We start from the raw sequence: 27,063 nt of genomic DNA on the forward strand, positions 1-27,063 counted from the left end.
TTGGGGAGAGTAATACTGATTCCTCACTGGATGATTTTAAGCATTAGAGATAATGGATGGAAGGCACTTGGCACAGCGCCTAGCACGTGTAAGCCTGTTATAATCCAAGGCAGGCTCTCTCTTTCTCCTGGGCAAGATCAGGGGGTTATCAGAGGAGATGGAATCAGTATACAGAATCACACAGAGATTGCAAATGTTTATCTATAAAGAGACATACACCTGACATTTCAGGAACCTTGGAGCTGGGAATGCTCCTTTCTCCCTGTCTCCCTTTTTCCCTGTCTCCCTCTTCCCCAGGCTCCCTTAGAAATACAGCCTAGGCTCTCTAAGAAAAAGTCTCTGGGCACTTCCTCACAGGAAACCCCGTGAGATGCACTGGTTGGGCTCTCCCTGCTCCTCATGTCCATGTCCACCGGTCCCATGAGCCTTCTGCTCAGTCATTCATGTCCAGATCAAACTCAGGATACAGTTCTTTGGTGGTGACACCTCGGATCACAGCTGAAAGAAAGGATGACTGATTAGTGGGTTGAAGTGGAAGTGAGTGTAGCCAAAGTCCTGTCCCCAGCATCACTGCCCTGAGCCACCCCTGACCAACACTCTGGCTTCCAGTCAGTACCCACACCCACATCTTCTTCCTTCTTCTCTGGTTGGCTCCTGAAAAGTTAACCTCCTGTCACTTCTTAGGGTTCTCTCCTCTATAGGTCTTGCCTGGCCATCCCCATAGTAACAGCTCCCTTCTGAGCCTCTACATGTGCCAGATACTGTTTTCAATAATTGACTTGCCAGGACTCACTGAACCGTCACTCCATTTCACAGGAGTGAAATGATGCTCCCTATAATCCATTCTCTACACAAGAGCAGCTAGGTCAGTTACTTAAAATGTAACTTAAAATGTAAATTGGATTGTATCCCAAACCTGCTGCAAAACGCTGACTCCTTAACATGGCCATTGGGCCAGGTCCGCTCATTCAGAACCTCCACGTTGTTCCTCCCGCTGTTCTCCCTCAAACACCCTCCCTCCCTCCCTCCCTTCCTTCCTTCCATAGGATGTGTTCTCTGCAGAGGCCTTTCCTTATCATCACTTTATCTCAACTTATCTTACCCCCACCTGCCACTCTGTTCATCTCGATACTCCCCATTTCTGCTCTTTATTTCTATGTAGGTTGCAAAAATGCCTGCAACTTTCAACAGCTTCAAATACTGCAGTAACTCAATTCAATTCAATTCTCACTCAGACCCCACAGGTTAAAGGTAATCTTCTACAAGACTGCCCTCCAGGTACCAGTCTCAAGTGTGGGGGCCCCCGCCACCGGCATATCTGACCAACTGCCTACAGACCTGGGGGCTCCCACCAGCCTGTCAGGTTCAAAAATTCATTAGAATGAGTCACCGAATTCATTGGAAGTGGTATACTTAAAATTATAGTTTTATGGTAGTAAAAGGATACAAATAAGAAGCCAAAAGAAGAGATACATAGAGTGAGGTCTGGGAAGATCTCAAGTGCAAGCTTGCATGTGCTCACCATGTGAAGTCAGAACAAGTCACCCTCCCAGCATAGAGATGGCTATTATCCATCATGGCAACTCATCTGAGCTTCAAGTGTCCTGAGTTTATATGGGGTTTCATTAGGTAGGCGTGGCTGATGGAATCTTGTCTCAAACGCTGGGCACAATTTCCAGACTCCTAATCACACGGTTGGTCTTTGGTGTGGTCAGCCCCCACCCTAAGACTATAGGAGTGACTGCGCTCACCTGGTCAAGTCCTTAGCATATCAACTATATTAGATGTGGTCCTGGGCCCACCACGAATAACAAGACACTCCTATTGGGAAATTCCAGTGACCCACAGATTCCGTCTCAGCAAATGGGGACAAAGCCCAGTCAAGTTTGTATTATGCTAAGTTTGCTTGATGGCATTCAATACATTTTAAATTTAAAATTTAAACGCAATTTAAATTTTAAATTTAAATCTACTCATTGACCATCCTCCCCCTCCCACCCCTTACCTCTAACACTAAAACATAAGCTACATGAGAACCGACTTTCAAGTGTCTGCTCCACCAAAAGTGTCCCCAGCACCCTGCTGAGTAACTGGCACACAGCAGGATAGGCTGCCCACTCCAAGTTGTAGGACCTGGAAGTGACAGTCTCAGGCTGGCTTCTGTCTAACAACAGAGCTTATGCTCTTAACCACTAGGCTTCACTCCCTTCACAGTCCTTTATTCTTGGGCCCTTATTATCCTCCCTTCTTCATCTATCTACATTTCCCTCCTGTTTCCTCCTTCGCCTACTGTGGGAACCATTCCCCAATGAAACAGAGAAGCTCTCCTTGCTTGGTTGCTAACAAGCATTTCTGGAACAACTGTTAAAACTCATATAACAACTGGGTGGACAGCCCCTGTCTGAACACCCTCTGAGTCATCACTGGTCACCGAACACCAGAGTGCCGACAATCACAGCCAGTTAATGGGACTGAAAGGTTTTTACAAGGTGAGGCCATTTACACATTTCCTTACCTCCAGAGTGGGCTGTCCCAGACACACAGGTACCTGTACCTTGCTTTAAGCTCTCTGGATAAGGTGATTCCAAAATACCTCTTTAAAGACACAAAGGGAGGGCTGCCCTTGCACTTTCTGCCCGATTAGCATTTCAGCCCCTTGAAGGAGCCCTGGAAGACTGAGAGCCTTTAGTCTCCCAAGTGGCTGAGCCTGCCTGCAGCTCCAAAGCAAGCTCTGTATTTAGACAAAAACCCAGGAACTCAAGTAAGAGTTGCCAGGGAGGGCAGGGCCTGGTGAGAAAAGGGGTGGTGGGGGCGTTTGGAGAGTGGGGCAGCTGAGAAGGGTAGGATGGTGACATAGGGAAACCAGCACTCAATCAGCTTATGAACTGCAGTTTCACATAGAATCATAACCCTTCTAGTGGGCACTTGGCTGCTCTCTCCTCTGGGCAAGGAAAGGTGGCTGATTTCATACCACATCTCAATGCCAATATCCACTGGCATCAAACTACTGCATGCTGCTATCTGTGCATATAAGATGGGTGCCTGTTACTGGCTGGATAAGAGCAAAAGAGGGGATTTTAAAATTCTGCCTCTCTGGCTGATAGAAAATACCTGTATATATGTTAGTGAGGCAGCAGAAGCAGAGTAGGGTGACAAAGGCTTAGACAGGTAAACAAATCCTGGTTTGAGCTTACTCAGGCTTTAATATGACCCAGTGGCTCCATGTCTTTGTTTCTCCAGGAATAAAATGGAATTATAATAATGCTCATAATGTTCATCTCACAGAGATTTTGAGGATTAAATGAGAAGGCAACTGTAAAGTGAGAAGGCCCAGGAGAAAATCCACCCACTCTGGAGATGGGGACTCCCTGAGCCCAAATCACTCCTCCAGAGTCCTGCTACTCACCTAGTTTGCCAAGCAGCATCTGGCCTACATCCTTGATGTCATTATACTCATGAAGCTGGGAGATGTGGTTCTCCAATTCATCCACATTGTAGCCTCTGGAGTGAGGGGTGGAGAGAGGGGAGAAAGAGACCCCTTAAGAAAGCTGATGAGGATTCAAGACTCAAGACAGTTAACAAGGCACCTATTTGACAAGTCTTTCCTAAGGGCCTACTAGGTGCTAGGTACTGGGGAAATAGTGATGGCAAGACAGACCTTGCCCCCATGAAGCTTAAGAGGAGGGCAGGGTTTCTGCCCAGCCTCTCGCTCCTGGAATCTTTACAGTGGAGTCCCTAATCATATCAGTACTATGTGACCCTGGCCACAACTGCATGGCCCACAGACAGGTACATGGACCAGCCGGCTAGTCAGGGTCTCTCAAATATGAAATGCAGATTTAAAGACTGCTCAGTCTCTGCCATGAGGCTGGAGCAAGAGGCAGGGTAAAACCCAGGAGCTATAGAACAGCCAGCTTCCCTGACAGACTGAAAACCTCACTAGCAGAGAGAAAACAGAATGTGTGTGTAGATGGAAGCAGAGACAGAGAATGGGGGCGCAAGAGAGAGACTGGGAGAGTGACCGCCTCCATTTCTGACAGCTTTCCAGTTCCTAGTTCTAGGTACTCTTGAGGCTTACCAGCCTCCCTGCCCTGGAGGCCACTGAATCATCCTGAATCCAACAGCACAGTCCTGTTTTTATGCTAAGCTAGTGTGACTGAGTTTTGGTTACTGGGCAGTAATCAAAAGTTTTCTTAACCATGTCAAGGAATCCAGCAAAGGGGACTTACTCAGATATTAATTGGGAGATCTCCTTGTCCAGCAAGTCCCTCTTCTCCTTCAGTTTCTGAATGTCAAGCTGCAGAGACTCCTCGCTGGCTCCATCAACCTGGCCAGAGTTGGGGGATGGCCACTGAGTGGCAGAAAGTCATTGACTGGACTGACCAACTATCCATAATTCAGAGCCTTCAAATTGTCCATGAGTCACTTTCCCTTTTGCCATGGTAACAGAAATCCCCCTCCCTCTCAAATGAGACTACACTTCCCAGTCCCTCTCAGAATTAGGTGGAGCCCTATGACTACATTCTGGCAAGTGGAATGTAATCGGAAGTGGTGTATCCTTCAGGGGAGAGGGCATGTCTTTCTCCGCCTCTTCCTCCTTCTTACAGGCTCGAATGCAGAGGTAATGCTGGAATTGAGTGACTACCTTGGAAGATGAGGGAGAAGAAGCCACAGGTTGAGGATATGGCAGGACAAGAAAGAGGCCTGGGTCCCTGGTGATTGTTTAAGCTACTGTTATCTGGGGTTTTCTTTTACTCCCAGGCAGACCCAACCCTAATAGACCTAATGCTGGGCCCCAATTTGACCCAGAGAATTCTGCTTCCAGTCACCCTCTAGGCTCTCAAGTTTGCTATGTCTCTGGGTTTATTATCTCACTGGATAACAAAATACTTCTTTGGGGCTACAGTTTATCTTTGCCCTTTCTGCCCCTAAATGCTGGAAAGGCTATTCTTCAGGAATGTTGTTGGATGAAGAGTCTGCACATCATACAAGAAAAGACCGAGGAAGACATGGTTCCTGTTTTTAGATCTGTGGCTTTTAACCAGTCTATCAACAAATAATGAGTGAGCATTATCTGTCAGGCTCTAGGAAAGGCTCCAGGAGCTTAGCCATGGACAAGCCATCAAGCCTGGTCCAGTCTTCATGGAACACAGAGCCTAGTACCAAATATAAAAACCTAACAATTATTATGCTTTTCCTCAGGCATCTCCGTTTACAGCTGTACTCACATGTCACTGCATACAAAAGGCCTTCTCTGCCCACTCTGTCTAAGATGGTGACTTCTCAATCACTTGCTATCCTTTTGCTCTGATTTTTTTTTATAGCATTTATCACCATCTGATATACACATTTCATCAATGTTATTTTCATTGTCTGCCTTAAACCACTAGAATGTAAACTCAATGAAGGGAGGCAGATTTGACTCAACTGATAGAGCATCCACCTACCATATGTGAGGTCCAGGGTTCAAACCCAGGGCCTCCTACTCCGTGTGGTGAGCTGGCCCATGCAGTGCTGATGCATGCAAGGAATACCATGCCATGCAGGAGTGTCCCCCATGTAGGGGAGCCCCATGCACAAGGACTGCACCCTGTAAGGAGAGCCGCCCCGTGTGAAAAAAGTGCGGCCCGCCTAGGAGTGGCGCCACACACAGGGAGAGCTGATGCTGCAAGATGACACAACCAAAAGAGACACAGATTCCCGGTACTGCTGACAAGAATGCAAGCGGACACAGAACACACGGTGAATGGACACAGAGAGCAGACAATGGCTGGGGGTGGGGTGAGAGAAAAGAAAAAAAAATAAAAAAATAGAACTCAACAAAGACAGGGACTACTGTTTTGTTCACTGCTGTTTCCACAGTGTCTACAATAGTTACTGGCACATAGGGAGGCACTCAATATTTATCGAATGACAAATAGTTAATCAACTAGTTACAAGTCTGAAAAGTGCTCTGAAGTTGAAGTACAGGGTGACTCAGCTGAGCCAGGAGTATGGGGAAGGCCGGGGAAGCGGAATACTGAAGGATGAGCAGGCAAAAAGATGGCAAAAGAAAAAGTTGGAAGAAAGTATTCTAGACAGAGGGGACAGTATGTCCAAAGCCCTAAGCTAGGTGATAGCACAATGTGTTTGAGGGAAGGAGAGTGCTTTCAGTGGGGGCGGAATGGGGTAACGTAAGGAATAGTGGTGTGAAAAAGAACAAAAATTATTAATTGTGGTGCTGTTAGAGAGACAGTGCCCCCTCTGAGAGACTGGAGGACCACTGTCAAGATGTGAGGATGGTTGGAGAGGGTGCTGGTTCTTGGACCTGGTTGGGTGAGAGGGTGGTTTCAGACTGGGCAAGTGGGGAGGCAGAGGTATCTGGCTGGCAGCTGTCCAGAGAGAAGCAGGGCTAGAGAGAGATGGGAGAATCATCTGCATTGACACAAGTTGAAGGCACGGGAGTGAGATTGTTACCGGATTTTATTTAGGTTCTTGGCTATGCTGCAGAAATGAATTTTAAGAGCACGCCGGGTGAGTTAGGTCAGTAATTTATTCGGGTAGGGAGGGACGACAAATGGGAGAAAATAACAGATCAGGGGTCCTAGGGAGAAAAGAAGGGGTTGAAAAGTGATAAAGTGGGCTGATTTACAGACTACAATTTCCCATTATAGATTATAAATGCCCAGGTTTACTTGTGTAGCCACATGGCAGAGGAAAAATGGCGAGAGTGGCGAGCAGAAGGCAGGAACAGGTCCAGAGGCGAGAGAGAGCATGGAGGACAGGAGAAAGTTCTGGCCTGCTGCTTTACAAACTATTAATTATTCTACCTCTTTGCTAATGGCAGGGGAGGGGTTCTAGCTGTTTGCTTTTTTGATTGATTACCCCACCTATCAATCCCCCAGTGAGTCCTTGGGGAATATCCAGGGCTTCTCCTGGCTTCCAGAATAAGTCTTTGTTCTGGAGAGCAGAATCTTGGGGGTGGGGGTCTTCCAGCAGCCATCTTGGGGGTTACTGATGTCCACGTGGACTTCTTGCCAGGTTCCAGATTCGTCTATTGATTCTCTATCTTACTAGCCTGCTTCAAGTTCTCTGAGGAAGTGTGTAGAAAGAACAGAGAGAGGATGGTGGAACTGTAAGGAAACACCCACATTTATATAAGAAGAAACCAGAGGCAGAGGAGCTAGTCACGTGGGCAAAGAAAACAGAGGTAGATTAGGAAAAGTCACCTTCAAAGGGGCCCAAAGAAGGTATTGGTCAAGAAGAGCTCAGGATCTGGAGTCAGACTGCTTCAGTTCAAACGCCCCAGCTCCCCCACTCCCACACTGTAAGATTTTTAATCTCTCTGGAACTCAGAGTCCTCACCTATAAAATGGGGATAACTGCCCTGCCTCAAAGGTAGTTGGGAGGGTTCAGCAAGATGAATCAAACAGGCTGATTGGGATAAAGAAAGTACCCAGTAAAATAAAAGACTTGTTAATAAAGGGAATGAATGTACTTTTGGCAGTCAGATCAGGGAGGTCAAAGACAGTAAATACTGAATTTCTCTAAGAGAAAGTAACATCAACGTACCAAAGAGAAAAGTACAATCAGCCTGGTACTTTTGGCAAACTTGTGGCTTCCCACCAATGCTGTCTGGCCTACCTCCAGCTTGTCCTTCAGGCCTTGTCTCTGACCTTAGAACCTCTGGGGAACCCTCCCTGTGCGCCTAAGTCTGGGCTCCCCCTCACATAAACATGTTCATACTGTCCTGGGAATTTTGCCTCTACACCCTCCTCAGCCTGTGGCTCCTTGGGAGGCAGGGACTGTCTGACACACTGCATCCCTGATGCCCAGCTCACAGCAGTTGCTTAAGTAACGTTGAGTGAACAAATCAATGGCAAGTCTTTCGTGATCAATTTGAAAATGGGGGAGATGGTGGAACCCCATCGAAGGGGATGAGAGAAGGCAAAGGAGGCCGTGTTTTTTTGGGTGGTTTGCCCAAGAGGAGACAGTATTAGTAGTTAAGCATTTTTCTGATTGAGTTATGGTATGTTTAAAGGCAGGGCTGGGTGAGGGGAGAAACCGTGAGCAGGTGAGATGGCTGGAGACAGTACATGCATCTGGGGAGGCAGGAAGAGGGTAGAGGGGAGGGGATTCCAAGCACCAACAGAGGATTTGGTTTCCGACAGGGCAGGACGACAATGATTTTTCTTCCAAGCTTGGCCGACAGGAAGAAAAGAAAGGTGCAGGGTTGACAAGGTGAGGGATTGAGAAATGACTGAAGTTTCTCAGCACAATAGCTTAAGGTCTTCTGGGGGAAGATAGTGAGCTAAGAGTACAGCTGCTGTTGAGGATGGAGAGAAGGGCAACAGCGAGCTGCGTGCGAATATGGGGGAAAGGGGAACCATACTCACAGGGGATCGGAAGTTCCCGCGGCTACTTTTGAAAAGTCCTGGTTGAGATCTGGAGAGGAATCCGAGGGAAAACGTTGAATGGGTCTTGAGACCGTTCTGGGACGAAAGGGGTACTGTGGGGGTGTGGGGGGAGAAGTTGGGAAGTAGAAGCGACAGGGACTGGATCCAGCTGCGAGGGATGGGTAGGTAGGAAGGGGAGGTTCTGATGGGGGTGGGGGGAATGTCTGGAGGTGACCTCTGGTAGGTCGTTGGGGGGGCTTTGAATGGGCAAGAAAGTCTGCGGCAGTTGTGAGGAGTCAGGAAAAGGACTCTGGGGGGTTGTGCCTTCCCTTTTCTCCGCTCCTCGCTCACCTCCTGAGCCCTGGGGTCCGGGGCCCCCGTCTTGGGGGAGTCTGCTGCGCAGAAGGGTCCAGGGCGAGAGCCGGAGAGGGCCGTTAGGCCTGCCGAGTAACCAGTAACCTGCGCCGGAGACTCAGGAGCGCCACTAAGCAAGCTGCGCGCGCACCCTGAAAAAGCGGGCCCCGCCCCTCCGCCCAGAGTAGGAGGACAGCTGCCTAGCCCCGCCCCCTGACGTGGGCGGAGAAACCGCCTTTGCCCCTCCCCCAATGTGGGCGGTGACAGCGGCTGCGCGCGCAGCCTGCATTGTGACTCCACCCTTCTGGTCACCCTCACAGCTGTCTGACCTCGCCCCCTTTTCTTTCATCTTTCTCGTTGCCCAATGAGCTGGGAGCATTTAGGCCACGCCCACATTCTGTGTTGCCTAGGACCGCCCTGGTCCCTCCCTTCCCTGGCTCAGACCCGCATCGGCGCGGTAACGAGCGGAAGCAATTGCGAAGTGTCTGCCGGGATCGCGGTGATGTGGCCCCCCCTTACCCCGCCCCTTTCCGCGATGTCGGAAGAAACCCGAAAGAGCAAATTGGCTGCAGCGAAGAAAAAGGTAAAGCGCGCTGGGTCGAGGCTCCCGACCCAGCCCCGACGCCCCCTCCAACCCCCTCACCGTGACCAGAGTCTGAGCCGCCCCTGAGGCACTGGGGAGAACCCCATGGCTCTCCTTGGCGCCCACCTGGTCTTCTCAACCAGTCCCGCCCCCCTCGGCCGCCCAGCCCTCGCCCTAGCCGGTCGCTCCCAGGTGACTTTGGGCTCTTGACCCCGGGGCACCGGCACCGGCACCGGGAGCAGCCCTCGCCCCCTGCCGCCCAGAACCGGGCCACCTTGGGCTCCCGGCCAACTTGGGCTCCCGATCTCCCGGGACCTCGGTACGGGCGCTGCGCTGCCCTCCCCCACCGCGGAGAGGCGACTCGACGGTGGGTCAGGAGAGACGGAAAGCACTTACGTCGTAACTATCATAATCGCCGCAGGACCAGCCTTTGATCTTCCGACCCAGACCCCTTGTGTGTTCATCCCCTTCCGGTTTCTGTGGTCGTCCCGCAGGTTTTCAGCCTGAAGGGGCCTCTGGACTATGGGGCATAGGCCCAGAGGTTTCCAACTTCCATATGCTGGTCTGTACTGCATCCTCAGACATTGACAGGTTGAAAAGCCCAAATTTCACCCGTGATCTTGAAACGTTTACAACATCACTGGGTGACAGTGGGGAGAGCCTATTTGTTTGCTTTGGTTTTCTCCCAGGTTTCTACTCTCCAGAGAGACTTTCAAAAATTTTTTAAGTTCTCTGCCTCACGTTCTAATTCCCTGTGATTCTGGGACCAGAACTCCCCTCAATCAGTGCTCTTTAAAGTGAGATTTGCTAATCTGTGGAAGAGATCCTGGGAAACTGAATGAATTTCACCTAGGGTACTCCGAAGAGTGCTTGGGATATAAAGTACAGATATTTAAGAAAGAGTCCTGGTATCTGATTTCTAAATCTCACGATGTATTGGTCTTTACCAGTTAACGTTACTTTTTTATGTATATCTCTTGTTTTGCCCCTGACAGTGACTGATTTATAGCAGAATTCCAGAGCCTGGAGTTAGAAGTTTAAATTCCATTATTGCCTTTTTTTTTTTTTTTTAAAGCCATGTTACATGTCATGGCATTTTTAAAAATGAGAATTATAACACTTGTAGGGTTGGTGGTGGCATTAAATCAGATGGCGTATAGGGGCTTAGACTTCTCATGAGTGTCTTTTTCCTTTCTGCAGTTAAGAGAATTTCAGCAGAGGAACAGCCCTGGTGTTCCTGCAGGAGCCAAAAAGAAAAGAAAGATCAAAAATAGCAGTAGCCCGGAGATACCAACTTCTGGTGGCCACTCGCCTGAGGATGTGAGTCTTGGCTGGTCAGCCTCCCTGGGATCGGGATGCTGAAGGTGCAGTAGAGGGTACTGGTTTAGACTGTGGAAGAGAAAGTATCAAGTACTGGTTAAGAATTCTGGCTTTGTCTTCCTCTGCTAGGGGTATGATTTTGGAGAAATTGTTTAAGATCTTTAGGCCTCTGTTTACATGTCTGTAAAACAGGGATAATGTTTTATTTACACTTGTGAAGTTTAAAGGAGTTTCTGTATTTATATATAAAGTCCTTAGTAGAGGGTCTGGGACAGAGTAAACATTCAGTAAATGGTAGTTCCTATTTTAGCTATTGCCTAGGTGATTTTGCTCATTCCCAGCCTCAAGGAGAAGCCAAGCTGCTAACTGGCACTTGCCATCATTTTCTCCCTTTAGGAAGTCTCAAAAGAGCCCAGGGTGTGATGCAGAGAGCCCCAGGCACTAGGTTTAGGGCACTGAGTTCTGAGTCTCTTTGCCACCAGCTTACTGGGTGACCTCGAGAAAATCTCTCCCTTTTCTCCTATGTTAAGATGATGTTTCTGGATTAGAGCAGTGTCTTTGAAACTTATTTTTTAGCTGTAGCCCACTTTGTTCAAGTGAGCCCTTACTCAAAAGTCTGTTTTCCCCTGCTGTATTTTGACGGCTTCATTCAATGACCTTTTCCATTTATGTGTGTGCATTGATTTCTGCCTCTGGCAAGGCAGCAAGTGCCTGTTTGGAAAGATGGCAAAGGCCATGGTATTGATCCCTTCCCCTAACTTCTTCAGCCTCCCATTTCCCTGAACCCACCCCATCTTCCTCCCCTGACTTTCTTGCCTCTTTCTAAGTCACTTCTCTATTTCCCCCCCCCCTGCCCCTGTTTTCCCTCTTTCGCCTCCTGTAGATTCAGGACTTTCTGAAGGTGTTGGTGTCCGACCTTAACCGCTCCAATGGGGTAGCACTACCCCCATTGGACAAGTGGAAGGTGAGGCAGTGCCGAGACCCCTCTCTGGCTTGCTCTCTCCCAGCTGTGCATGCCCCTGAGGCTTCTCTGGTTTGGGGGATACTTCGCCTCTGGCTTATTTTATGTTGCTGTCATTAACCCTCAGCCTGCTCATGTCTCCTTTTTCACCTGCTTGATTGACTGAGTTTTTTTTTCCTTCCCCCACATCTTTTATTACCTTGGAGAGGGTGGAGGTACATCTTTAAGATAAAAGGTAATTTGGGAATAAATTTCAGAGCAGGGATTTGGGCTTTTTGGGCCTTGAGTTTGAATGACCATCTATGCTATCAGACCAAGAGAGATTTAAAAGGACAGCAACAACACTTTAGGCCTTGCCTATAGGGCATCTGTTTCCAAAGAACCAGTAGACCACATCAAAGTTTGTGATTTTTAGAATTGATGAATTCTTTTTGGTTTGAGTGTAGGAAATGTAAGGATGAGAGAAAGTGTGTATGCATTATAGCTGCAAGGACTGAGGGTTTTTTCCAGAGGAACTAATTATAAAGGCTGTGAGGTTAACCAGATGAATGACTAGGACTCCTTTAAAAATCACCTGGACACCTAGCCATGTTCATTGGGCCTTTGGGAGCAAAGACACTTTGCTAGACACCGGAGAAGATGAACAAGAAGTGGTGCACATGGAGGGAGGCAGACCCCCTCTGAAGTAAATGAGGTAGAATGTGGCAACATTCTAAATGCTCTGTGACGTCGAGGTTGGTTCTGAATGGATTTGAGGCTGGAGAAAATGGCATTGGTGCTGGTTTGAAGGCAAAAGGTGGATAGTTTTACATCCATGTGGAGAGTGGGGGAGATGGGAACTCCAAACAGAGGGAGCAGTGCAGATAATGTCCAGAATCATAAGCTCACAGAGCACCTTCCATGAAGGCAGGGAACCTGGAGTGGCAGGGTGTTGGGTTGCATAGGGCTGGGAGATGACCTCTGACCTCTTCCAGATATAATTGTTAGTACCCCTTAACTAACTTACTTGGGAAACATCTGCCAAGGTAGAGAGGGAAGGCTGGAATGGAGCCAGATCCTTTTCAAGGAAGGCATGGGAAAAGGGACTAGGGAATGGCACTGTTGGCTGGTGTTAGAATAAATCACCAGGACTGCTCACACCCAGGCGGTCAGGTCTGTCAAGCTGCTGTGACTCACCTTGTTGACTGAGAGGAAAGGCGGCATGGCATGATGAGACAAGCACAGACCCGCAAGAGTCATGAATCCATGCCTTTTGCTTTTGCTCTGTCAATGATCTCGTCATTTAGGGGATCTGGTGTCTCAGTTTCTCATGGGAAAAATATTAGTCTGCTGTAAATGTTCTAAGATTCTGTGCCTAGGTTCCTCTGTAAGGCACAGAGAGAAACTAGAAAAATTTAGGGGAGATTTTTTTGTTCTCAAGTCATCAGAAAAATCCATCTTCCCCTTATTATGAGTTTTCCTTTGTCCAATCCTAGAGGTCAGTGGGAAATCAGGATGCCCGGTGGGGCCCAGAGCCTGCCAGGGTCTGTGGTGAGGAGTACCAGCCTCCTCCAAAGTCTCACGCCTAGTCAGCAACTGGATCCCTGCTATTTCCTGTAGGTTTAGTTGTTGAAGGTAGCAAGGCAGCACCAAGTTCTGGGGTCAGAGGTCACAGCACAGACAGTAAATGTGCGGAGACAGCTTGCTCCTCTTCAGCTCTCTCAGGCTCCACAACACTCCCTTCTGAGGCACAAAGTAATAGATTTGGGTTTTCAGAGGCCAGAGACTTAGGGTCCAGAGGGTAGGCAGCCCTTTCCCCTGAGGTGGGTGTGGCCTCTTCTTCCCCAAACCCAGCTTCTCTTGTCAGACCTTGGCTCCCTCACGGTCTTCCCTTGTCAGGCTTCAGCTTGTCAGCCGTCTTCCCCATGCTGGAGGGAAGAAAGGAAGAATGCAGAAGAAAGAGACAGATAGCTATGTTGACCATGTTTACTTCATAACTGCTCACCTCTGTCCAGCCGGGGCTGAGGGTTCAGGTCACACTGGGGCACAAACTAACTTTCTGAAGGAATAATGTCTTTCTTCTCTCTGACTTTGGCATACCTTCCTTCTGCCTTCTACATGTCAGAGCCTGGTACTTTTTCCTAGATCCAGAGAGAACAAGTTCATGAAGGAGGTTATGCAGCCCCTGTTTTGAGCTTTGGCTGTCTAAAATGCTGCAGAGTGGCTGGAGCCTGGGCGCATATCTGTACCCCAGAGAGGCTGCCGGCATGTGTGACTGTCACTCCAGTTGCAGCAATACCTGTCCTACCCGCTCTGCATCCCTGTGTCCATGTCTCATTGCCATAGGATCCCAGTGCCTTCTTTCCTGCATGTCCCCCTAACCTCCTGCTCTGTTCTGTGACAGGCGCCCCAAGACTGCGCCACTCCTGCTTCATCTGCTGATGACACCGTACTTGCTGGTGGTGTCCATCTCCCCTGTGCTAGTTCCCCATGCACTACTAGCATGGCATCACTTAAGGTTTGTGCCTTTTCCCCCTTTGCCCGCTGCCCCACTATATCTTTGTACCACGACTGCCCCCATTCTCCCTCCTAAAGGACTATATCTGTTTTGGATTCTCCTGCTTTCTTCAGGTAGCTTGGTTCCTAAAACCAAGCATCCTTCCTGAGGACTGAGATGGGGGAGGCCAAGAGGCCAAGACTGGGCTTTTCCTTAAGGTTTGGGTGAGGTGGAAGGTTGTTGGAATTAGCTTGGTTTATATCCTACCCTGGGCCGTTCTTACGGGAAACTGAATGACCACTTAAAGCGTTTTTTCCCAAACAGAACTATGATGCAGACATTGGTCCTCTTCTCTTGGATGAAAATAAGTGAGTATCTCTTTATTGGGTTAGGCCAAGGGAGTTGGGGCATGTCACTGCCCATGACCCTCTCTTTCCTTTCGAGCTTCCTTTACCCCTGACCTCCTGTGCCTTCATCTTTAGGACTATGTCATCTACTGAGAGTCTGCGACAGATTTCACAACAGCTCAATGGGCTCGTATCTGAGGTACGCCAGAAATTGGGGCCCAGGAGTGGAGAAAGGAGGAAGGAAAGTATGATGGAAACCTCCCTCATGAGAGGGAGGGCAGGACTATTATGGGAAAGATCACGGGACCTGCTGATCTGTGGGGTCACTACAAGTCACTACTTCTCTGAGTCTCCTCTTTTGAAGCTGTAAAAGTGAAAGAGTTGGACCACAAGATTGGTTACATCCTTTTATCCTACTGTGGAAAGTACAGAAGGAGGGCTACTCAGGTGGGGAAGAAGGATAGGACGATAAGAACCACGGAAAGGTGGCATAAGGGATTGTAAGAAGATAGGCCCAAATTTGGCATAAAATAAACTCTTGCCAGTTGGTGGGGAAAAAAGGAAGTCAAACAGCTCAGGTGCTTTTGGGGACAAAGAGCATCTCCATGTGAGATCTTTCAATCTCTTCTAGTCTTCATCCTACTTCAATGGTGAGGGCCTAACATCTGTTAACATGAAGCATCTGGAGGTAAGTGGCCCTGGACTGTGGCCTGGTGACCCTTGCAGGCCAGTCCCCCCACCTCCTCCCACAGTGGGGGCTGGGTGCCCCACTGCCAGTTGAGACAGCCCAGACACACCCCCCCAACCTTAACGATTGCTCTCTCTACCTCTCCCCCAACTCTCTTCCCACTCCTCCTCCTCTCTGCATGCGCCTCAGAGCCGATACCAAGAGCTATCAGTAGCCCTGGATTCCAGCAATCTAACAAACAATCAACTCATTAACAAGATAGAGGAATTGGTAAGAGTCCAGTGGGGTCCCCTGAGTCCATGCTGCCAATCCTGGGCTCCAATTTCCCCTTGGGGCTCTGAAGAAAGGGGCTGGGGGTCCCTGGTACCAAGGGAGAGTGGAGTGCCGGGGGCCTACGTCTCAGCTGGAGGGACCCCAGAGCACTGAGCACGCAGCCTGGTGCTTTCTCTTGCTGCTCTCCTGACCCACTGTCTTTTCCAGTGGCACTGCTCTCCTGACCCACTGTCTTGCCCTGGCGCTGTGGCCTCTCAATAGAAGCCCTAGCCTGCCTGGTTGTCAGGAGCCCTGTGTCTCAGCCCTGACTTAGTGCCTAATTTGTTGCTTGGTTTCACTTTGGACAAGTCACTTCTCTTCACTGGCCTTCAGTTGCCTGAAGGAGTAGAATTACGGTATCTTTGAGCTCTAAAAAGCAAAGACTGAAAGGTCTGTTAGAATGTTAGGGAATGTGGGGATCTTGTCTATCCTTTGCATTCCTCTGTCCCTGCTAGTAAGAATAGTACCCAGCCCATAGTATATGCTCAGTAAATCTTTGCTGAATGAATGCGCCCTTTCAAATCGTGAGTGAGCTGGCAGGTGGGTTGTCTTTCCCTTTTCAGACTCCGTTTCTAGAGGTTTATATTATTGTCCTTTAGAAGGATTCCAGGTTCTAGACTTTCAGTTCCATCGCTGGGAGTACAAACCAAGGAAGACCCAAGTTCTCTTTTCTTGGGAACTTGAGAAGAGTTTGTCAATTCAAATCTCCATGGGATCTGAGAACTTTTCCTTTAAAATCCCTTCCTGGCCCCTACCTGCCTCCTCTTTCTTGGTCTGGGAATGTTGTAAAGGAAGACAACCTCAGATACCTTGCTTTGGCTCTCTCTACAGAAACAGGAGAAACAAGATGTTTTGGATCAACTGGAGAAAGTAATGTGGTTTCCTTGTTTGTTCCTCTACATGGCTGATAGGTTTTGGGGGAGGATTCAGACATAGAGGCCCCAGTGTCTTTCCCACTCCCAGTCTGGAGAAACAAAGGGCCCGCATCCTATTCCTCATCTGCCACCAGAATCCCTGATAATCTGGGTCATTGGTGGGCCTGCCCTGGGCCATTGATGGCATTGTAGGGGCACGCCCTTTGCTGTTGCATCTCTACCTCTTCCCAGTAAGGGATGTTTCCCCCCATCATCCTACAGGAGAAGAAGAAATTTGACCAAAAGTTTGCAAAAGAGCAGGTAGCTCTAAGGGAACAGCTGCAGGTAAGTGGGCTATATGGCGTTCCCTCATGTCCTAGGAAATATTTCTTTTCCTCTTTTTTAGTACTTGTTTGGCTTTTCTCCCAAAGGTTCACATCCAGACCATTGGGATTCTCGTGTCTGAGAAGTCCGAGTTACAGACTGCCCTGGCTCATACTCAGCAGGCTGTCAGGCAGAAAGCAGGTGGGAATCTGGGACACCCCTCTTGTCTTTCTCCCTCTCACACTGTCAGCCCTGCAGTGGGCGTCCTTTTGACTCTCGTCTCTGTACCTCTCTCGTCCCAGGAGAGACAGAGGATCTTGCTAGTCGCCTGCAGTCTTCTCGCCAGCGTGTAGGAGAACTGGAGCGTACTCTGTCGTCTGTCTCCACTCAGCAGAAGCAGGCGGACAGGGTGAGCCCTAGCCTCCCTGATGGGGCAGTGAGCCTCCAGGACCCTTTCTGCAGGATGGAGTGCCTCGATGCCTAGAAAGCAGGATGGGTTGTTCCTAGCTGCTTTAGTTATTTGGTTGGGAGTGCTGTCCTGGAGTGCGCACTGGATCTGGAGCAGGAGCCCGAGTTCTATCCTTGTCATTGACTGGTTTTGGCCCTGGGAGAAGGGACATGGTGTTTGGACTGTGAGGGTGCAGAACAGTGTATGTAGTTTATTACCATTTGTGTAGAAAGGAATATGCTTGAATATATAAAAAATGTGTCCTAAAGAATGCATTGGAAACTCGGGAGACAAACAGCACCACTAGGAGACTTTTTACTTCTGTACCTTCTGAATTTTGGTCCAGGTGAATGTATTATCCACTCAAAAAATGAAAAAAGGTTAAACTACAGACTTAATCCCGCCCCCCATGGCAACCCTCCCCCACAAGAAGAAAATATAGTTATAGTCAGATAGACCTGGATGGTCAAATTCCAGTCTGCCTATGTGACTAAACGTAATACTGAGGGGATTTTTGTCGGTAAAATGGGGATAATAATAGTAACTGCCTCATATGTGAGGATTAAATGGGGTTTTGTGTGTAAAATGTTAGCATGGTGCCTGGTAAAGCACTTAATAAATGTTAGATGGTCAGACAATGAGAATAGCAGTAATAACAATGGAAGCAGTATTATCTGATATTTCTGGACCTCCGCTGACCAACTCTCAGTTCACTTTGCCTACGTCTTGTATCCTTATTGAGTTTTTAATAAAAACAAAGAGAACATGGGCTTGGAAATGCTTCGAAGAAATGTAACACGTGATTCAGTATGAGGAAGAATTTTCACTGTTGTTGCTGTTATTAGCACAAAAGTTATGCTTTTTGCTTGTCCAATCCTGACTTAACGTTTCTGTGTTTGTAGCACAACAAAGAGTTAACCAAAGAGCGCGATACCCTCAAACTAGAGTTGTATAAACAAAGGTAGGATGGGGGAAGGTGGGTTGGGGGCCTTAGTACCCTGGTGGGTGGTGGGAAGTGGAAGGGGTACACGTGGGCAAGGGGAGGAGATAGTATAGATTTGGCTATTTGCAGATCCAGGCTTCCTAGCTGTGCCACCAACTCATGCTGTGGCCTTAGATACCTCATGTCTTCTCTGGCCTGCCACTTATGACTCTCTTGCTTTCTGGAGTCCCTTCCAGTTGCCACAGTTTCATGGTTCTGTGCCCAGAGCAGGAGGGTTGATCACCAGAGGGAACCTTTCTGTTCTTCATCCATGCTTTTCTCCACTGCCACTGGCTATAGCAAAAGCAATGAGGACCTGAAGCAACAGAACTCAGAACTGGAAGAGAAACTCCGGGTGTTGCTCGCAGAGAAGTCAGCCATGCAGCATGGGATGGAGGAGCTGCACAAGAAGCTGGAAATGATGGAGCTTATGAGACCGGTGAGGGGCTAGGAGCCCTAGGGAATCTGGGCCCCTTCTGGCTGGGACCAGGGTACTAGGGGATCATCCTGGCCTTCAACCAAGAGCTGGGAACTTCGGGTCCTTGTTCTGGTCCTGCTATAAAATCTCCAGAGACTAATAAAAACTACAGAATGGTGCCCTGCCCAGATCTGTAGAATCAGAATCTCAGGAATAGGGTTTTTTTAATTAAAGCATCTTGGTTGAAAGCCATCATTTTGGACATTGTATATATAAAGTTGGCCCAGGAGTCATTTACTTCCCCTTGGGGCTAAACCAATGCTTTGGCCTTATAGCCACCAGATAGTCAGGGTGAGTCAGAGCCCTTTTTATCTCCAGTTTTTCTTTATTTACACTGAACAATACTCCACTTTGATGTAATGCCTTCCACTACCGTCTTTCTTCCCTTTGGAGCAGCACAAGAAAAGTCTAATCCCTTCCCCAGGATAGGCCTTCAGATGCTTAAAAGGGGCTGGGTGGGTTCCCGTGTCTTGCCTAAGTTATTTTCTGAACCACACAGCCCCAGTTCCTTCACATATTTCCCGTGCATTCTGTCACCCTCCTGATTGCTCTCTTCTGTTTATGATCTCATTTGTCAGGGCTTCTTTTTACAGTCTGGTCCCCAGAGCTAATTGTGATTCTTTAGATCTGGTCTGACCAGGGCAGCAAATGGAGAGCTTATTACCTCTTCTTCTTTCATCCTTTCTTGCATCTATCTGTCTTGTAGGTGTTAATGGAATGCCTTCTTTGTGCTAGTTCCTATGATAAGTGCTCTAAGGAATGACCTACAGGGCTCTAAAAAGTTAGGGCTTAAGATTACTCTGGAGTTCAGATGGCTACATGCTCTTTGACCTACTCATCTCATTTCTAAGACCAACACAATATAGCCATCTAAATGACCATAGTAAGAGTAAGAGGATGGCTAAAGATGGTATATTTAACTACTGGACTACTGTGCAACCAGTAAAAAAATTAATAGATCTTATATGCACTGAAATGAAATATGTCAAACGAAAAGAAGGTACAGAACCATATATGATGTCCCATTTTTACAAAATACAAAACACAACTGGAAAGTATGTTAATTAAGCATGCTTGCATATCTATAGAAAAAGATCTAGGGGAAGTGGACTTGGCTCAATGGATAGAGTGTCCGCTTACCGCATGGGAGATCCAGGGTTCAAACCCAGGGCCTTCTGGCCCGTGTGGTGAGCTGGCCCATGCGCAGCGCTGATGTGTGCAAGGTGTGCTGTGCCACGCAGGGGTGTCCCCCACATAGGGGAGCCCCATGTGCAAGGAGTACGCCCCACAAGGAGAGCCACCCTGCGTGAAAGAAAGTGCAGCTTGCCCAGGAGTGGCGCTGCACACACACAGAGCTGACGAAGCAAGATGACACAACAAAAAGAGACAGATTGCCGGTGCTGCTGACCAGAATACAAGTGGACACAGAAGAACACACAGCAAATGGACATAGAGAGCAGACAACTGGGGGGGGGAGAAGGGGAGAGAAATAAATAAAAATAAATCTTTAAAGAAAAAAAAAGATAAAGGTCTGGGAAGATACACATCATATATGTGGCCTTGAAGGGACTAGGGGAGGGGTTGGAAGGACTTTAAATATTTACTTTGAACACTTAGATATTGTTTGAATTTTTTACAATGAGTGTGTATGATTTTTTTTTTTAAAGATTTATTTATTTCTCTCTCCTTCCTCCCCCACCCCCGTTGTCTGTTCTCTGTGTCTATTTACTGCGTCGTCTTTGTCCGCTTCTGTTGTCGTCAGTGCACGGGAATCAATGTGTTTGTTTTTGTTGAGTCATCTTGCTGTGTCAGCTCTCCGTGTGTGCGGCACCATCCTGGGCAGGCTGCACTTTCTTTTGCGCTGGGCGGCTCTCCTTACGGGGCGCACTCCTTGCACGTGGGGCTCCCCTATGCGGAGACACCCCTGCGTGGCAGGGCATTCCTTGCATGCATCAGCACTGCGCATGGGCCAGCTCCACACGGGTCAAGGAGGCCTGGGGTTTGAACTGTGGACCTCCCATGTGGTAGACAGACGCCCTAACCACTGGGTCAAGTCCACTTCCCTATGATTTTGATTATTAAAAGTATACCAATGTACATGAAGATAATAAGAGGGTAGACATCTTTATTGACCATAAGTTTATGTTGATCCTAGTTCAGACCCCTCTTGGGGAAGGGGTCATTCTGTGGAATAGCCTAAGCTCCCTAGATCTAACCTTGCTTTTCTCCATCTAGTTAACTCTCCAGCCTGGAACCCCTGATAGCAGTGAGCAGTTACAGCAGGCCATGGAGGAGCGGGCACAGCTGGAGATACATGTGGGGCAGGTAAGGTTTTGCAGAGGGAGGAGTGTGGGAGGAGGAGAACCCCAGGTAACTGGGCGCAGGTGAGGTCCAGTGACAGCCCCTCCTCACTTCTGTGCCTATTCCTACAGCTGGCAGAATCCCTGAAGCAACTGCAATTGGAGAGAGATAGATACGCAGAGACTTTGAAGGAAGAGAGTGCCATTTGGCAGAAGCAGGTGCAGCAATTGTCAGAGCAGGTAAGGTCTGACCCTTCTCAACTGCTGTCCCAGAGGTCACTTGATCTTTCTAGCCTCTGTTTTCACAGCTGTAAAATGGGTATTATTCGTTGCTTTGCTGGGTGGCCAATGGGGGTTGTATGTTTTGTTTTTTTTGAAGATGGGGTAGAAAGGGAGACCGTAACCAGATTTAAAGTTCCATTCCCCATCCTATTCATTCCTCTCTCCCCTTTCCTCAATATCCATATATTCCTTCTCCCTGTGCTTTGGACAGATGCAAACACTGAGGGAGGAGAAGGAGCATAGCATGTGTCAGGTGCAGGAACTGGAGACCAGTTTGGCTAAACTGAAGAATGAGACAGGTATGCTGGGTCTGGAGTAATCTGAGAGCAGAAGTGGTGTCAGAGGGCTGGTGAGGATGGCTTAGAATGTCTGTGAGAGGTGGTGATTATGGCCAAGGGGAAAGAGTTCTGTTACCAGGAGTTGGCACTGACTTACTATGTGACCTTTGGCAAGTCTTATAATTTCTCTGAGTTTCATTGTCTCCATCTGCAAAAAGGGGATGGAGTACCCACTGTCAACCATCCAGAATTGTCTTGAGTATAGAACTATAAAAGAACTCTTTGGAAGTAGCTTGGAATATTGAACATCATATGGGTGTGAGGAATTATTAGCAAGGAAAGCAGGACTTGGGGTGAGGAGCATGAATTAGGAGCTGTGGACCAAGAAGAGAGTTTTTAGAGAACACAGAAGTGAGAAGCCTTTATTATGTGCTTCCTTTCTCAGCTGTACCCCCACCCCAGGAGCCCCCGGCTGGGTACTCTGAGGTGGAACAGCAGCTGCAAGCAGAGGCTGAAAAGCTGCAGAAGGAGCTAGAGAACCTAGCAGAGCGACTGCAGGCTCAGGTACATGACAACGAGGGCCTGAGTCGCCTGAATCAGGAGCAGGAGCAGCGGCTGCTGGAGCTCGAGAGAGCAGCTGAGCGCTGGGGAGAGCAGGCGGCCGAGCGGGAACAGATTCTGGAGAGCATGCAGAGCGACCGCACCACCATCAGCCGCGCACTCTCCCAGAACCGCGAGCTCAAGGAGCAACTGGTCGAGTTGCAGAATGGCTTTATCAGGCTGGTGCGCAGCGCCCCTGGCTAACCTGCCCTCATTCCTCACTTGCCATGTCCTTTGGTGTAGAATAAGGCACTTGAACCCTCTGGGCCTTGGTTTTCCCACCTATAAAGTGGGGTGTGCCGACCTCCAGGTGCAGTGGTGCCCATGTGAGATCCATGCTCAGATGTGAGTGGGGTGAGGGGGCGTATTTTCCAACTTGTCTTCACCCTTAACTGAGCTGTGGAGGGGGACACCAAGTTCTGGGGTCTTTGGCTGCATTGGGTAGTTGCTGATTACTTCTCTCTGTTCAGAGCAATGAGAATATGGAGATGACCAGTGCCCTGCAGTCAGAACAGTATGTTAAGAAAGAGCTGGCCAAGAAGCTGGAACAGCTGCAGGAAAAGCTGGCAGAGCTCAAAGAGACGGTAACCCCTGTCCCACTGGCAAAGGGCTTAGGAGACAGGCACAATCCTCTGGGCTGTGTGTGTGTGTGTGTGTGTGTGTGTGTGTGTGTGTGTGTGTGTGTGTTTGCAACAGGGATGAAATTGGATTCTAGGCCCAGGTCAGAGAGCCAGCTCTGGCCTGGGAGGACAGGTGACCCTAGAGTCCTGCCAAGCCTGTGACTATTCCTTACTCCCTGCTCTCTGACTCTTAGAGTAGGTAGCCTTGGGCCATAGGTCATTTTCCTGGCTTGAGGCATTGAGCCCAATTATAGGGAAAGAGATAGTGATAGGATGGGAGGCTCCTTGGATTCCAACTTGAATTCTCCTTTTGGCTGCACTGGTCACTATTCACATCTCTAAGCATCATTTTCTTTAACTTGACAAGGAGATTAGCATTTTTCCTCACAGAGGATTAATGCATGTCAAGGCATATGGTGTTGGTTCTGCTTTTCCACCAGTCTCTGGCCTAAAAGTTAAAAGGATGAGAGAAAAGAGTTGTGAGGTGTGAGGCTAGGGCCTTATGCAAGGAGGCCAGGGCCTGGGCAGGCAGCAGAGCCTTACCATTTCTGCACTGAGCAGACTTCTGTATCCCCCTTCCCTCTCGGGGCGCAGAGTCTGGAAGCAGTCCACGGCTCACCCTCACTTCCAGGGTCTTCCCGCAGGTGGAGCTAAAGAGCAAAGAGGCTCAGGGTCTGCAGGAGCAGCGGGACCAGTACCTGAGCCACCTGCAGCAGTATGTGGCCACCTATCAGCAGCACATGGGTGCCTATCAGCAGCTGGCCACCGAGAAGGAGATGCTGCACAAGCAGTTACTGCTGCAAACTCAGCTCATGGACCGGCTGCAGCATGAGGAAGTTCAGGGCAAGGCCATGGCCGAGATGATTCGCCAGGAATTACAGGAGACCCAGGTAAGGGAGTTGCTGAGTGCTGGGTCCCTAAGTAGGAGGACCCAGTAACGGGTGCCCTTTCTCATTCTCAATCCTGGCCTCTTAGGAGCGCCTGGAAGCTGCCAACCAGCAGAACCAGCAGCTACAGGCCCAGTTGGGTGTGATGGCTTTGCCTGAGGAAGGTAAGTGGGTCTGTCCAGAGGGAGAGGAGAGGGCTGTTGAAGGGGACTTGTGGTAGCACAGAATTGAGAAGTTATGTGAGACCTTTAGGACAGCTAATGATTTTCCTCTGGGGAGTAGCTGGCCCAGGGTTGCATAGTGAGGTGATGGCAGAGGTGGGCTGTGAGCTTTCTTCCTGGACCACTCCACCCGCCTTGTTGGGTTGTCTGTCTGAGGAGCCCTCTGGCCGCTCCCAACAGGAGATCGACTGGACAGTGAGGAAAGGGATGAAGAGGCTCATCATCCAGAGCTGAGCATCCCCGAAGACCTAGATAGCAGAGAGGCCATGGTGAGCCTGACTCGCCCCTGCCCTTTCCGTCTCTGCCCCACCTTTCCGACCTCCCTCTATAGTCCCTGCCAATCACTCTTGGTTTCCCTGCCCTCTGACTTCCCTTGATCTCTCCACCTCCCCTGGGAACCGGTGGTTCAGACACACCCCAGCCATTGACCAACAGGTGAGCACACTGAGGCCCAGACAGGGGAAAGGCTCCCTTTGGCTTTCCTACTGAAGGCTCTTCCTCAGTATTCCTTCCATAAAAGCACTTTTGCCTGCAGGTGGCATTTTTGAACTCCGCCCTAGCCGGTGCTAAAGAAGAGCAGGCACAGCTGCGGGGGCAGCTGAAGGAACAAAAACTACGCTGCCAGCACCTGGCACGTCAGTTGGCCTCATCTCAGCATGGGCTGGAGGTCCCTTCTCCCCCCGGGACCGGTGGGGACAGCGTGTCTGGGGAGACCCACCAGGCCCTACAGGTGGCTATGGAGAAATTGCAAGTGAGTGTTTTCTGACATAGGCAAAGAAGGGTTGGGGGCAAGTTGCTGCTGGTCCTGACTCTGTCATTTTGGCTCCAGGACCGTTTTACTGGACTCATGCAAGAGAAAGTAGATCTGAAGGAGCGGGTAGAAGAGCTGGAGCACCGCTGCATCCAGCTATCTGGAGAGACGGACACTATTGGTGAGCAGAAAGGATAGGCTCCATGGCAGGGAGAGCTGCATGGTGGGGCAGGGGAGCCCTGGTATCTGAGTCCTCTCTCTCCCCAGGGGAATACATTGCCTTATACCAAAATCAGAGGGCAGTGATGAAGGAGCGTCACCGTGAGAAGGAGGAGTACATTAGCCGCTTGGCCCAGGACAAGGAAGAAATGAAGGTAGGAGGCCCTAAACATCTCTGAGGGTAGTGGTAGGGGCAGGGGCAGGGGCAGGGGTTCTGAGCATATCTCTGTCTAGGTAAAACTGCTGGAGTTGCAGGAACTGGTATTAAGACTTGTCAACGAGCGCAATGAATGGCATGGCAAATTTCTGGCAGCTGCCCAGAGCCCTGCTGGTGGGGCCACAACTACACCCCCAGCCCCTCAGGAGCTTGGAGCTGGCAATGGCCAGGGTGAGTAGAGCCCTCTCAGAAAGGTGGAAAGGCAGGTAGAAGCAGGGGAGAGCACAGAAGGGTGCTCAGAGCCCTGCCTTTCTCTCTCCTCAGACCTTCACGAGGTGAATTTGGCAGATGATGGGGAACCTGTAAAAGGAGCTGAGAATCCCACTGCCCAGCAAATTATGCAACTGCTACGTGAGATTCAAAACCCCCAGAATCACCCAGGCCTGGGCAACAGCCCCTGCATCCCATTCTTTTACCGGGCTGATGAGAACGAACAAGTGAAGATTATCATCATCTAAAAGCCTGATGCTGGCAGGCAAAGCCCAGAGACACGGGACCGGGGGCTCTGCCCCCACTTCTTCCTCTCCTCCTTCCCTGCCACCCTTTATCCCTAGAATAGCAACATGGGGCCCCTGAGGGGATGTGCTGAGCCACCTGCCTACCTCCCCTCAGCTGCCTTCACCCCATATTCAGAGGGGTTCATGCACCCCCTATTCAGAGGGGGGCTCCTGCACCCCTATTCAGAGGGGCTCATGGGCCCCCTATCCAGAGGGGCTCATGTACTCCCTATTCAGAGGAGGGCTCCTGCATCCCTTATTTAGAAGGGCTCATGCTCCCACTATTCAGACGGGCCCATGCATCCCCTAGGCAGAGGGGCTCACACATTCTCTATTAAGTACAGGGGCTCATGGGCCCCATATTTAGAGGAGCTCATGCTCCCACTATTCAGATGGGCCCATGCATCCCCTAGGCAGAGGGGCTCACACATTCTCTGTTAAATACAGGGGCTCATGGGCCCCATATTTAGAGGAGCTCATGCACCTCCTATTCAGAGGGGCACATGCTCCCCCCATTCAGAGGGGCCCATGCATCCTAGGGGCTCACACATTCTCTGTTAAATACAGGGGCTCATGGGCCCCATATTTAGAGGAGCTCATGCACCCCCTATTCAGGGGGGCCCATGCATCCCCTAGGCAGAGGGGCTCACACATTCTCTGTTAAATACAGGGGCTCATGGGCCCCATATTTAGAGGAGCTCATGCACCTCCTATTCAGAGGGGCACATGCTCCCCCCATTCAGAGGGGCCCATGCATCCTAGGGGCTCACACATTCTCTGTTAAATACAGGGGCTCATGGGCCCCATATTTAGAGGAGCTCATGCACCTCCTATTCAGGGGGCCCATGCATCCCCTAGGCAGAGGGGCTCACACATTCTCTGTTAAATACAGGGGCTCATGGGCCCCATATTTAGAGGAGCTCATGCACCTCCTATTCAGAGGGGCACATGCTCCCCCCATTCAGAGGGGCCCATGCATCCTAGGGGCTCACACATTCTCTGTTAAATACAGGGGCTCATGGGCCCCATATTTAGAGGAGCTCATGCACCTCCTATTCAGGGGGCCCATGCATCCCCTAGGCAGAGGGGCTCACACATTCTCTGTTAAATACAGGGGCTCATGGGCCCCATATTTAGAGGGGCACATGCTCCCCCTATTCAGAGGGGCCCATGCATCCCCTAGGCTGAGGGGCTCACACATTCTCTATTCAGGGGCTCATGCACCCCCTATTCAGAGGGGCCCACGTGTTCTCTATTCGGAGGGGCTCATGCATGCCCAATGCAGGGGGGCTCATGGATCTTTTATTCAGAGGCACTTACGGGCACTGGTGCCCACTTTTTTTAGCTACCATATTGGGCAGCACTTACACAGCCCTTGGGATACTTGGCACTAACTGCAGGCCAGGCAAGGGTGTGGCCTGGTGGTGGAATTGGCCTCCCTTCTCACAGTGTAAATACTGTAACTGTGTAACATTTTGTATATTCGGAGGCAGGGCAGCCCCCTGTATAATAGCAGAGGCTGGGGCTGGCAAGTGGAGTGTGGCATTAATTATTTGGGGGATGGGGAAACTTATTTATTGATATATAGTATAGCACAGAGGAAGGAGACGGGGACAGGGTTCCGTGCCTGGGTGATTCGACTCCTGTTTATTTTGCTTTTTATTTCTGAATAAATGGATTCAGCCAACA

At 49.6% G+C, this 27,063-nt stretch overlaps 2 protein-coding genes across 12 annotated transcripts; one reads left to right on the plus strand and one right to left on the minus strand.

Annotated features, from left to right (window-relative positions):
* Positions 1 to 183: 183 nt before the first annotated feature.
* Positions 184 to 9,911, minus strand: SWI5 (SWI5 homologous recombination repair protein). The gene is made up of 5 exons (XM_058302327.2): positions 9,709 to 9,911; positions 8,376 to 8,424; positions 4,230 to 4,351; positions 3,407 to 3,501; positions 184 to 498 (listed from the first exon to the last, which is right to left on the minus strand). Exons 1-5 carry the CDS (start codon positions 9,885 to 9,887, stop codon positions 434 to 436), a joined length of 510 nt encoding a protein of 169 aa, XP_058158310.1. The 5' UTR covers positions 9,888 to 9,911; the 3' UTR covers positions 184 to 433.
* GOLGA2 (golgin A2) lies at positions 9,158 to 27,063 on the plus strand. 11 transcript variants are annotated; one of them, XR_009186879.1, is made up of 28 exons: positions 9,158 to 9,312; positions 10,513 to 10,632; positions 11,516 to 11,596; positions 13,977 to 14,090; positions 14,394 to 14,437; positions 14,552 to 14,615; positions 15,048 to 15,104; positions 15,294 to 15,374; positions 16,248 to 16,286; positions 16,553 to 16,615; positions 16,702 to 16,795; positions 16,897 to 17,003; positions 17,945 to 18,003; positions 18,325 to 18,463; positions 20,738 to 20,827; positions 20,935 to 21,042; positions 21,296 to 21,383; positions 21,808 to 22,145; positions 22,433 to 22,546; positions 23,227 to 23,472; positions 23,558 to 23,633; positions 23,871 to 23,959; positions 24,226 to 24,441; positions 24,520 to 24,622; positions 24,709 to 24,815; positions 24,895 to 25,048; positions 25,142 to 25,684; positions 26,233 to 27,063. XR_009186879.1 is itself a non-coding variant. In XM_058302321.1 (27 exons), exons 1-27 carry the CDS (start codon positions 9,232 to 9,234, stop codon positions 25,333 to 25,335), a joined length of 3,066 nt encoding a protein of 1,021 aa, XP_058158304.1. In that variant the 5' UTR covers positions 9,158 to 9,231; the 3' UTR covers positions 25,336 to 27,063. The 11 variants fall into 11 exon arrangements, 5 of the variants coding, with proteins under 5 accessions (XP_058158304.1, XP_058158306.1, XP_058158305.1 ...); XR_009186881.1 differs by lacking the exon at positions 15,294 to 15,374; XR_009186880.1 differs by lacking the exon at positions 11,516 to 11,596.

Source organism: Dasypus novemcinctus, chromosome 8 (genome assembly GCF_030445035.2).
Source record: "Dasypus novemcinctus isolate mDasNov1 chromosome 8, mDasNov1.1.hap2, whole genome shotgun sequence".
Lineage (NCBI taxonomy): Eukaryota > Metazoa > Chordata > Mammalia > Cingulata > Dasypodidae > Dasypus > Dasypus novemcinctus.